This window comes from Crinia signifera, chromosome 4 (assembly GCF_055691185.1).
Source record: "Crinia signifera chromosome 4, ASM5569118v1, whole genome shotgun sequence".
Taxonomy (NCBI): Eukaryota; Metazoa; Chordata; class Amphibia; order Anura; family Myobatrachidae; genus Crinia; species Crinia signifera.
In genome coordinates, this window is record NC_139220.1 from 4,014,707 (window position 1) to 4,028,616 (window position 13,910).

A 13,910-nucleotide genomic window follows, 5' to 3' on the forward strand; every position below is an offset into this window, starting at 1 on the left:
ACCCATGTGAGCCTGTGATGAATGTGACATTGTCTGTGAGCTATACCACCCATGTGATCCTGTGATGAATGTGACATTGTCTGTGAGCTATACCACCCATGTCAGCCTGTGATGAATGTGACATTGTCTGTGAGCTATACCGCCCATGTCAGCCTGTGATGAATGTGACATTGCCTGTGAGCTATACCACCCATGTCAGCCTGTGATGAATGTGACATTGTCTGTGAGCTATACCACCCATGTCAGCCTGTGATGAATGTGACGTTGTCTGTGAGCTACACCACCCATGTGATCCTGTGATGAATGTGACGTTGTCTGTGAGCTACACCACCCATGTGATCCTGTGATGAATGTGACATTGTCTGTGAGCTATACCATCCATGTGATCCTGTGATGAATGTGACATTGTCTGTGAGCTACACCACCCATGTGATCCTGTGATAAATGTGACGTTGTCTGTGAGCTACACCACCCATATCAGCCTGTGATGAATGTGACATTGTCTGTGAGCTATACCACCCATGTCAGCCTGTGATGAATGTGACATTGTCTGTGAGCTATACCAACCATGTCAGCCTGTGATGAATGTGACGTTGTCTGTGAGCTACACCACCCATGTCAGCCTGTGATGAATGTGACATTGTCTGTGAGCTATACCACCCATGTGATCCTGTGATGAATGTGACATTGTCTGTGAGCTATACCACCCGTGTCAGCCTGTGATGAATGTGACGTTGTCTGTGAGCTATACCACCCATGTCAGCCTGTGATGAATGTGACGTTGTCTGTGAGCTATACCACCCATGTGATCCTGTGATGAATGTGACATTGTCTGTGAGCTATACCACCCGTGTCAGCCTGTGATGAATGTGACGTTGTCTGTGAGCTTCACCACCCGTGTCAGCCTGTGATGAATGTGACATTGTCTGTGAGCTACACTGCCCATGTGATCCTGTGATGAATGTGACATTGTCTGTGAGCTATACCACCCATGTGATCCTGTGATATATGTGACGTTGTCTGTGAGCTACACCACCCATGTCAGCCTTTGATGAATGTGACATTGTCTGTGAGCTATACCACCCATGTCAGCTTGTGATGAATTTGATGTTGTCTGTGAGCTACACCACCCATGTCAGCCTGTGATGAATGTGACATTTTCTGTGAGCTATACCATCCATGTGAGCCTGTGATGAATGTGACATTGTCTGTGAGCTACACCACCCATGTGATCCTGTGATGAATGTGACATTGTCTGTGAGCTATACCACCCATGTGATCCTGTGATGAATGTGACATTGTCTGTGAGCTATACCACCCGTGTCAGCCTGTGATGAATGTGACGTTGTCTGTGAGCTTCACCACCCGTGTCAGCCTGTGATGAATGTGACATTGTCTGTGAGCTACACTGCCCATGTGATCCTGTGATGAATGTGACATTGTCTGTGAGCTATACCACCCATGTGATCCTGTGATATATGTGACGTTGTCTGTGAGCTACACCACCCATGTCAGCCTGTGATGAATGTGACATTGTCTGTGAGCTATACCACCCATGTCAGCCTGTGATGAATGTGACGTTGTCTGCGAGCTACACCACCCATGTCAGCCTGTGATGAATGTGACGTTGTCTGTGAGCTACACCACCCATGTCAGCCTGTGATGAATGTGACATTGTCTGTGAGCTATTACCACCCATGTCAGCCTGTGATGAATGTGACATTGTCTGTGAGCTATACCATCCATGTGAGCCTGTGATGAATGTGACATTGTCTGTGAGCTACACCACCCATGTGATCCTGTGATGAATGTGACATTGTCTGTGAGCTATACCACCCATGTCAGCCTGTGATGAATGTGACGTTGTCTGTGAGCTACACCACCCATGTGATCCTGTGATGAATGTGACGTTGTCTGTGAGCTACACCACCCATGTGATCCTGTGATAAATGTGACGTTGTCTGTGAGCTACACCACCCATGTCAGCCTGTGATGAATGTGACATTGTCTGTGAGCTATACCACCCATGTCAGCCTGTGATGAATGTGACATTGTCTGTGAGCTATACCAACCATGTCAGCCTGTGATGAATGTGACGTTGTCTGTGAGCTACACCACCCATGTCAGCCTGTGATGAATGTGACATTGTCTGTGAGCTATACCACCCATGTGATCCTGTGATGAATGTGACATTGTCTGTGAGCTATACCACCCGTATCAGCCTGTGATGAATGTGACGTTGTCTGTGAGCTACACCACCCATGTGATCCTGTGATGAATGTGACATTGTCTGTGAGCTATACCACCCATGTGATCCTGTGACTAATGTGACATTGTCTGTGAGCTATACCACCCGTGTCAGCCTGTGATGAATGTGACGTTGTCTGTGAGCTATACCACCCATGTCAGCCTGTGATGAATGTGACGTTGTCTGTGAGCTATACCACCCATGTGATCCTGTGATGAATATGGCATTGTCTGTGAGCTATACCACCCGTGTCAGCCTGTGATGAATGTGACGTTGTCTGTGAGCTATACCACCCATGTCAGCCTGTGATGAATGTGACGTTGTCTGTGAGCTGTACCACCCATGTGATCCTGTGATGAATGTGACATTGTCTGTGAGCTACACCACCCATGTCAGCCTGTGATGAATGTGACATTGTCTGTGGGCTACACCACCCATGTCAGCCTGTGATGAATGTGACGTTGTCTGTGAGCTACACCACCCATGTGATCCTGTGATGAATGTGACGTTGTCTGTGAGCTACACCACCCATGTGATCCTGTGATGAATGTGACATTGTCTGTGAGCTATACCATCCATGTGATCCTGTGATGAATGTGACATTGTCTGTGAGCTACACCACCCATGTGATCCTGTGATGAATGTGACATTGTCTGTGAACTACACCACCCATGTGATCCTGTGATGAATGTGACATTGTCTGTGAGCTATACCACCCATGTCAGCCTGTGATGAATGTGACATTGTCTGTGAGCTATACCACCCATGTCAGCCTGTGATGAATGTGACATTGTCTGTGAGCTATACCAACCATGTCAGCCTGTGATGAATGTGACGTTGTCTGTGAGCTACACCACCCATGTCAGCCTGTGATGAATGTGACATTGTCTGTGAGCTATACCACCCATGTGATCCTGTGATGAATGTGACATTGTCTGTGAGCTACACCACCCATGTCAGCCTGTGATGAATGTGACGTTGTCTGTGAGCTACACCACCCATGTGATCCTGTGATGAATGTGACATTGTCTGTGAGCTATACCACCCATGTGATTCTGTGATGAATGTGACATTGTCTGTGAGCTATACCACCCGTGTCAGCCTGTGATGAATGTGACGTTGTCTGTGAGCTATACCACCCATGTCAGCCTGTGATGAATGTGACGTTGTCTGTGAGCTGTACCACCCATGTGATCCTGTGATGAATGTGACATTGTCTGTGAGCTATACCACCCGTGTCAGCCTGTGATGAATGTGATGTTGTCTGTGAGCTATACCACCCATGTGATCCTGTGATGAATGTGACATTGTCTGTGAGCTATACCACCCGTGTCAGCCTGTGATGAATGTGACGTTGTCTGTGAGCTTCACCACCCGTGTCAGCCTGTGATGAATGTGACATTGTCTGTGAGCTATACCACCCATGTGATCCTGTGATGAATGTGACGTTGTCTGTGAGCTTCACCACCCGTGTCAGCCTGTGATGAATGTGACATTGTCTGTGAGCTATACCACCCATGTGATCCTGTGATGAATGTGACATTGTCTGTGAGCTATACCACCCATGTGATCCTGTGATGAATGTGACGTTGTCTGTGAGCTTCACCACCCGTGTCAGCCTGTGATGAATGTGACGTTGTCTGTGAGCTGTACCACCCATGTGATCCTGTGATGAATGTGACATTGTCTGTGAGCTACACCACCCATGTCAGCCTGTGATGAATGTGACATTGTCTGTGAGATATACCACCCATGTCAGCCTGTGATGAATGTGACGTTGTCTGTGAGCTACACCACCCATGTGATCCTGTGATGAATGTGACGTTGTCTGTGAGCTACACCACCCATGTGATCCTGTGATGAATGTGACATTGTCTGTGAGCTATACCATCCATGTGATCCTGTGATGAATGTGACATTGTCTGTGAGCTACACCACCCATGTGATCCTGTGATGAATGTGACATTGTCTGTGAGCTATACCACCCATGTCAGCCTGTGATGAATGTGACATTGTCTGTGAGCTATACCACCCGTGTCAGCCTGTGATGAATGTGACGTTGTCTGTGAGCTATACCACCCATGTCAGCCTGTGATGAATGTGACGTTGTCTGTGAGCTACACCACCCATGTGATCCTGTGATGAATGTGACGTTGTCTGTGAGCTACACCACCCATGTCAGCCTGTGATGAATGTGACATTGTCTGTGAGCTATACCACCCATGTGATCCTGTGATGAATGTGACATTGTCTGTGAGCTACACCACCCATGTGATCCTGTAATGAATGTGACATTGTCTGTGAGCTATACCACCCATGTGATCCTGTGATGAATGTGACACTGTCTGTGAGCTACACCACCCATGTCAGCCTGTGATGAATGTGACATTGTCTGTGAGCTATACCACCCATGTCAGCCTGTGATGAATGTGACGTTGTCTGTGAGCTACACCACCCATGTGATCCTGTGATGAATGTGACGTTGTCTGTGAGCTACACCACCCATGTGATCCTGTGATGAATGTGACATTGTCTGTGAGCTATACCATCCATGTGATCCTGTGATTAATGTGACATTGTCTGTGAGCTACACCACCCATGTGATCCTGTGATGAATGTGACATTGTCTGTGAGCTACACCACCCATGTGATCCTGTGATGAATGTGACATTGTCTGTGAGCTATACCACCCATGTCAGCCTGTGATGAATGTGACATTGTCTGTGAGCTATACCACCCATGTCAGCCTGTGATGAATGTGACATTGTCTGTGAGCTATACCAACCATGTCAGCCTGTGATGAATGTGACGTTGTCTGTGAGCTACACCACCCATGTCAGCCTGTGATGAATGTGACATTGTCTGTGAGCTATATTACCCATGTGATTCTGTGATGAATGTGACATTGTCTGTGAGCTATACCACCCGTATCAGCCTGTGATGAATGTGACGTTGTCTGTGAGCTACACCACCCATGTGATCCTGTGATGAATGTGACATTGTCTGTGAGCTATACCACCCATGTGATCCTGTGATGAATGTGACATTGTCTGTGAGCTATACCACCCGTGTCAGCCTGTGATGAATGTGACGTTGTCTGTGAGCTATACCACCCATGTCAGCCTGTGATGAATGTGACATTGTCTGTGAGCTATACCACCCGTGTCAGCCTGTGATGAATGTGACGTTGTCTGTGAGCTATACCACCCATGTCAGCCTGTGATGAATGTGACGTTGTCTGTGAGCTACACCACCCATGTGATCCTGTGATGAATGTGACGTTGTCTGTGAGCTACACCACCCATGTCAGCCTGTGATGAATGTGACGTTGTCTGTGAGCTATACCACCCATGTGATCCTGTGATGAATGTGACATTGTCTGTGAGCTATACCACCCATGTGATCCTGTGATGAATGTGACATTGTCTGTGAGCTACACCACCCATGTCAGCCTGTGATGAATGTGACATTGTCTGTGGGCTACACCACCCGTGTCAGCCTGTGATGAATGTGACATTGTCTGTGAGCTATACCACCCATGTCAGCCTGTGATGAATGTTACGTTGTCTGTGAGCTACACCACCCATGTGATCCTGTGATGAATGTGACGTTGTCTGTGAGCTATACCACCCATGTCAGCCTGTGATGAATGTGACGTTGTCTGTGAGCTACACCACCCATGTGATCCTGTGATGAATGTGACATTGTCTGTGAGCTATACCACCCATGTGATCCTGTGATGAATGTGACATTGTCTGTGAGCTACACCACCCATGTGATCCTGTGATGAATGTGACATTGTCTGTGAGCTACACCACCCATGTGATCCTGTGATGAATGTGACATTGTCTGTGAGCTATACCACCCATGTGATCCTGTGATGAATGTGACATTGTCTGTGAGCTACACCACCCATGTGATCCTGTGATGAATGTGACGTTGTCTGTGAGCTACACCACCCATGTGATCCTGTGATGAATGTGACATTGTCTGTGAGCTATACCATCCATGTGATCCTGTGATGAATGTGACATTGTCTGTGAGCTACACCACCCATGTGATCCTGTGATGAATGTGACATTGTCTGTGAGCTACACCACCCATGTGATCCTGTGATGAATGTGACATTGTCTGTGAGCTATACCACCCATGTCAGCCTGTGATGAATGTGACATTGTCTGTGAGCTATACCATCCATGTGATCCTGTGATGAATGTGACATTGTCTGTGAGCTATACCAACCATGTCAGCCTGTGATGAATGTGACGTTGTCTGTGAGCTACACCACCCATGTCAGCCTGTGATGAATGTGACATTGTCTGTGAGCTATACCACCCATGTGATCCTGTGATGAATGTGACATTGTCTGTGAGCTATACCACCCGTATCAGCCTGTGATGAATGTGACGTTGTCTGTGAGCTACACCACCCATGTGATCCTGTGATGAATGTGACATTGTCTGTGAGCTATACCACCCATGTGATCCTGTGATGAATGTGACATTGTCTGTGAGCTATACCACCCGTGTCAGCCTGTGATGAATGTGACGTTGTCTGTGAGCTACACCACCCATGTGATCCTGTGATGAATGTGACATTGTCTGTGAGCTATACCACCCATGTGATCCTGTGATGAATGTGACATTGTCTGTGAGCTATACCACCCGTGTCAGCCTGTGATGAATGTGACGTTGTCTGTGAGCTATACCACCCATGTCAGCCTGTGATGAATGTGACGTTGTCTGTGAGCTATACCACCCATGTGATCCTGTGATGAATGTGACATTGTCTGTGAGCTATACCACCCGTGTCAGCCTGTGATGAATGTGACGTTGTCTGTGAGCTGTACCACCCATGTGATCCTGTGATGAATGTGACATTGTCTGTGAGCTATACCACCCGTGTCAGCCTGTGATGAATGTGATGTTGTCTGTGAGCTATACCACCCATGTCAGCCTGTGATGAATGTGACGTTGTCTGTGAGCTATACCACCCATGTGATCCTGTGATGAATGTGACATTGTCTGTGAGCTATACCACCCGTATCAGCCTGTGATGAATGTGACGTTGTCTGTGAGCTACACCACCCATGTGATCCTGTGATGAATGTGACATTGTCTGTGAGCTATACCACCCGTGTCAGCCTGTGATGAATGTGACGTTGTCTGTGAGCTTCACCACCCGTGTCAGCCTGTGATGAATGTGACATTGTCTGTGAGCTATACCACCCATGTGATCCTGTGATGAATGTGACGTTGTCTGTGAGCTACACCACCCATGTCAGCCTGTGATGAATGTGACGTTGTCTGTGAGCTTCACCACCCGTGTCAGCCTGTGATGAATGTGACATTGTCTGTGAGCTATACCACCCATGTGAGCCTGTGATCAATGTGACATTGTCTGTGAGCTATACCACCCATGTTAGCCTGTGATGAATGTGACGCTGTGTAACACAGCTTCTTCCGATCCCTTCATTGTGCAGATGCCATGGTGACGGAGGGCGGGGAGAATTTCAGCGTCGGACAGAGGCAGCTCTTCTGTTTAGCCCGAGCGTTTGTCCGCAAGAGCAGCATCCTGATAATGGACGAAGCCACAGCATCCATCGATATGGCCACTGTAAGTACTCGCTCTCTGTACTGCACTGTTACTGTACTGTTACTGTACTGCACGTCCCTGTTACTGAACAGTCGGGGTTTATGTCAGATCAAACATCAGAACAGTCTCCACAGTTGTAAACAATGATGTTTAGGGGAAACCCCAAAACTTGCCTGTGTCATGCCTGTATCATGTTAGCCCTTCCCTGTTACCTCTCAGCAATGGGCACCAAAATCCACACTCCCTGCATGCGGTTCTGTGCTTCGTCTCTGAGCGATTTCACGCCTCACAGCATTGGCCAACTGTGCCCGTCTCTGCATCAGCCCCTCAGCGGTGGACGTGGTGTTACACTCCATGTCCAGAGCGCTCCTTATTACAATGATACTCATTAATACTCATTAATACTCATTATTACAATGATACTCATTAATTCTCATTAATACAATGATACTCATTAATACTACTTAATACAACGATACTCATTAATACTCATTATTACAATGATACTCATAAATACTCATTATTACATTGATACTCATTAATACTAATTAATACAAGGATACTCATTAATACTACTTAATACAACGATACTCATTAATACTCATTATTACATTGATACTCATTAATACTAATTATAACAACGATACTCATTATTATAATGATACTCATTATTACAATGATACTCATTAATATAATGATACTCATTAATACTAATTAACACAACAATACTCATTAATACAACGGTACTCATTAATACTAATTAATACAACAATACTCATTAATACAACGGTACTCATTAATACTCATTAATACAACAATACTTATTTATACAAATGACACTCATTAAAACTCATTAATACAATGAAACTCATTAATACTAATTAATACAACGATACTCATTAATACAATGACACTCATTAATACTAATTAATACAACAATACTCATTAATACAACGGTACTCATTAATATTCATTGATACAACGGTACTCATTAATACTCATTAATACAACGGTACTCATTAATACTCATTAATACAACAATACTTATTAATACTCATTAATACAATGATATTCATTTATACTCATTGATACAATGATACTCATTGATACTCATTAATACAATGATACTCATTATTACTCATTAATATATTGATACTCATTTATACTCTTAAATACTATGATACTCAATAATACAATGATACTAATTAATAGTCATTAATACAATGATACTCATTAATACAAACTTCTCTTCTGTGCAGGAAAATATTTTGCAGAAGGTGGTGATGACGGCATTTGCAGATCGCACTGTTGTAACGATTGCAGTAAGTATGGGGAGTGGGCGCCATGAGGGGATGTGAGGAAGATCACGTTCGGGATGCGATGATTCGGGAGGTCTACTCCTAGATACGGCCTCACTGCAGCTTATGTATGAGTGTGTACCTACAGGATTCTGGTCCTGCACTGAATATACTGTATCCCCACTTACCTTACAACAAAACTGTATGTAACAGAGCAGTGAGACGGGGAAGTGAGCTCAGATCTCTGACACAGCGCTGGGTGAAACGCTCTGCAATGGCCTCAGCTGCTTACACACAACACGTACTTATACATCTCTGGGCATCACCGTGACGTTTGTGTGGCTGTGTGTATATGGTGGTATGATGTGTATATGGCTGCATGTGACGTGTATGTGGCTGTGTGTATATGGTGGTATGATGTGTATATGGCTGCATGTGACGTGTATGCGGCTGTGTGTATATGGTGGTATGATGTGTATATGGCTGCATGTGACGTATGTGTGGCTGTGTGTATATGGTGGTATGATGTGTATATGGCTGCATGTGACGTGTATGTGGCTGTGTGTATATGGTGGTATGATATGTATATGGCTGCATGTGACATGTATGTGGCTGTGTGTATATGGTGGTATGATGTGTATATGGCTGCATGTGACGTGTTTGTGGCTGTGTGTATATGGTGGTATGATGTGTATATGGCTGCATGTGACGTGTATGTGGCTGTGTGTATATGGTGGTATGATGTGTATATGGTTGCATGTGACGTGTATGTGGCTGTGTGTATATGGTGGTATGATGTGTATATGGCTGCATGTGACGTGTATGTGGCTGTGTGTATATGGTGGTATGATGTGTATATGGCTGCATGTGACGTGTATGTGGCTGTGTGTATATGGTGGTATGATGTGTGTATATAGCTGCATGTGACGTGTATGTGGCTGTGTGTATATGGTGGTATGATGTGTATATAGCTGCATGTGACGTGTATGTGACTGTGTATATGGTGGTATGATGTGTATATGGCTGCATGTGACGTGTATGTGGCTGTGTGTATATGGTGGTATGATGTGTATATGGCTGCATGTGACGTGTATGTGGCTGTGTGTATATGGTGGTATGATGTGTATATGGCTGCATGTGACGTGTGTGTGGCTGTGTGTATATGGTGGTATGATGTGTATAGGGCTGCATGTGACGTGTATGTGGCTGTGTGTATATGGTGGTATGATGTGTATATGGCTGCATGTGACGTGTATGTGGCTGTGTGTATATGGTGGTATGATGTGTATATGGCTGCATGTGACGTGTATGTGGCTGTGTGTATATGGTGGTATGATGTGTATATGGCTGCATGTGACGTGTATGTGGCTGTGTGTATATGGTGGTATGATGTGTATATGGCTGCATGTGACGTGTATGTGGCTGTGTGTATATGGTGGTATGATGTGTATATGGCTGCATGTGACGTGTGTGTGGCTGTGTGTATATGGTGGTATGATGTGTATAGGGCTGCATGTGACGTGTATGTGGCTGTGTGTATATGGTGGTATGATGTGTATATGGCTGCGTGTGACATGTATATGGCTGCATGTGACACACATGTGGCTGTGTGTGTATGTATATGGTGGTATGATGTGTATATGGCTGCGTGTGACGTGTATATGGCTGCATGTGACATGCATGTGGCTGTGTGTGTATGTATATGGTGGTATGATGTGTGTATGGCTGTGTGTGACGTGTATATGGCTGCATGTGACACGCATGTGGCTGTGTGTGTATGTATATGGTGGTATGATGTGTATATGGCTGCGTGTGACGTGTATATGGCTGCATGTGGCTGTGTGTGTATGTATATGGTGGTATGATGTGTGTATGGCTGCGTGTAAGGTGGGCCCTTCTTTATTCTTTGTGACATGTCAGGAGCCACAGGGCTAACGCTGGGTAGGGAGTGGGAGAGAGCATTCCAGCACCAGAAAGGTTAAACTTCTTGCTGCCTCCCAGTCAGCCAAGCTCCTCCCCTCCTCTACCCTGCCTCCAGGCCATGCTCCTCCCCTCCTCTACCCCGCCTCCAGGCCAGGAAGCTTAGATTTGTTGGTGCTGGCAGGAGCCAACATGCACCACAGAGAGGGGGGGCTGCAATAAGCCGCCTTACTTCTTTGTTAAATCTTATTTTTTACACTGACTGTGGTCAGTGACAGGGCAGCAGCCCAGGGATTGTTACTTACCTGGAAAACATTGCTTCGGCCCGGAGGGTGTCAGATCGGTCGGCTCTGTCCTGTCAGTCTCCTTTCTTAATCTTATTCGAACCGTTCCTTCTCACCTCCCCAAGGTGGTGTCTCCATTTCATGCCAACCAGGAGATTGTGGTCCCGGCCTTTCGGCGTCCGGATGCCTCTTCTGAACAGTCTTCCCTAGATGTTGTCCGTGCTTTGTGCATCTATGTGCGTTGCACTAAGGCTCTTTGGAAGTCGGACTCTCTCATTGTCCTCTATGGATTTCAGAAGAGGGGTTGGACTGATACTAAGCAGACAATTGGCCATTGGATGAGATCTGACATCAAGCAGGCTTACTTGGGCGCCTCCCTCCCGGTTCCGGGCTCATTCCAAGAGGTCTGTGGGTGCGTCTTGGGCTGTTAGGGGCGGTGTAAACAGCTGAGCAAATTTGCAAGGTGGCGACCTCCTTCTTGCGCATTTACGCATTTGATACATTTGCCTCCCAGGACTCAGCGTTTTGCCAGAGTGTACTTGCTGCTACACAGGCGCGTCCCCACCAATAGGTGGCTGCTTTAGGATGTCGGCCCCTGACGTTTCCCAAAGAATAAAACAAGATTTATGTCTTACCTGTTAAATCTCTGTGTTTGTGGACATACAGTAAGGGCGCCACAGGGATTCCTCCCTGCCGCGCCTGCTTCATTTGTATTGACGTTCATAGTTCCTCCGTTGAGTGAACTTAGTTAATAATTCCTCCGTTGAGGAACCTCACATATGAATGTGTTTCTGTATGGGTTTCTCTTCATTCTCTCTTGTCTCCTGCCTGGCTTGTTAAAAAACTGAAAGTAGCTGGGCCTGGAGGCGGGGTAGAGGAGGGGAGGAGCCTGGCCTGGAGATGGGGTAGAGGAGGGGAGGAGCCTGGCTTGTAGGTGGGGTAGAGGAGGGGAGGAGCCTGGCTGACTGGGAGCAGTTTAACCTTTATGGTGCTGGAATGGTCGCTCTCCCACTCACTACCCAGCAATAGCCCTGTGGCCCCTGATGTCCTCGAAGAAAGAGATTTGATATGACGATACTGTACGTCATGTGCGACTGATGCCTGGAGCTGATTGGTACTTTATCTCTCCCCTGTGACAATGTAACATGGGTTGATCTTTCTTCCTCCTGATAACTTTACTATACGTCATGTGTGACTGATGCCTGGAGCTGACTGGTACTTTATCTCTCTCCTGTGACAATGTAACATGTTCTTTCTTCCTCCTGATAATGGCCCTTATTCTGATCGGTGCGGCCGGAGCCGATTATGCGGCCAGGACCGTGCGTGCGAAACCCCGCCTTCCATACGGATCGCCAACTCCGTCCGTATGCGGTAAGAAGCTGGCCGAACGGACCGCACGTGTATTTTTCACGGAATACGCCTCCTCCATCTGAGGGAACCTCCCCCATCATTCGATGGTCGCAGACCATCAAATGCAGGGCCGAGTGATCCGCCAGCTCCCGCAACCTCAGACCACACGGACATTTCTCCGTGCAAAAGCAGGGATCTGGGCGGGCAGCTGACATCCGGCGATGTCATATGTCCGCCCCCTACACGTGCGTCACGGCCGCATTACCATACGTACGCCCAGCGTTTGCATGGGAACGCCCATGAAACGCGGGGCGTATGCATATGGTAATGAGCCCAAATAGCCCTTCACGCCCCTCTCCACCCCCTGTTCGGAGTGTTCACATATCATGCGGGATTTGGCCGTATGCCCCGCTCGCACATGCGCAGACACAAAACATCGGCGGCCCGAACGCACGCGGATATATCCGCACCGATCAGAATAAGGGCCTATATGACGACACGTGGGACTCTCTCTGTATCTGATCTTCCTTCTCTCCCTCTCTTGTGTCTCTCCTGTCTGCGCTGTAGCACCGAGTGTCCTCCATCCTGGACGCAGGCCTGGTGTTAGTCTTGTCCGAGGGTATATTGATAGAGAGTGATTCTGCCAAAAACCTCCTCACCAACCCGGATGGTCTCTTTACCTATCTGGTAAAGAGTCACAAGTAGCTTTTGCCTGAACCTCTTCTCGCCGCTCTCTGGTTGGTACCTGGTATTATAGTACATCAACACTGGCGCAGATCCAGCACATACATGCACTGCTCCCGGGGACCCCACCTTAATATGTACTAACGGTGGTGTATAATAACAGGGAGGGGCCCTCCTTGTCATCAGATTATCTACATACATGTGCCAGAGGCGTGGGGAGGGTGGCATTGTATGTCCGTATACTGGGTGCCCGTTACTCCCCTCATAGGTAATTTCTCATGTTACAGATCCCCCAGAAATTGATGGGGCTCACTTACAGATATGCCGACTGGTTCAGGGTGCTGTCAGATATCTGCACCCCCAGAATATGCACACTGCTGGGGGTCTAATGGTGCAGAGCTGAGCCCCCCTGTCAGAGACACTTGGAGGCTGTATTGTGTAACTGTCCCTGGTATAGTGTGTAACTGCCCCCGGTATAGTGTGTAACTGCCCCCGGTATAGTGTGTAACTGCCCCCGGTGTAGTGTGTAGA

General features: G+C 47.0%; 1 protein-coding gene across 1 annotated transcript in view; it reads left to right on the plus strand.

The window, feature by feature from the left end:
• Positions 1-13,887, plus strand: part of LOC146072198 (ATP-binding cassette sub-family C member 9-like) — a 58,767-nt gene extending 44,880 nt beyond the window's left edge. Inside the window, exons 7-9 of the mRNA XM_083179526.1 lie at positions 7,731-7,864; positions 9,103-9,165; positions 13,263-13,887. Of these exons, the coding sequence (XP_083035652.1) occupies positions 7,731-7,864; positions 9,103-9,165; positions 13,263-13,400 (335 nt within the window). The 3' untranslated portion in view covers positions 13,401-13,887. The remainder of the gene's footprint in view (positions 1-7,730; positions 7,865-9,102; positions 9,166-13,262) is intronic.
• Positions 13,888-13,910: the final 23 nt, after the last annotated feature.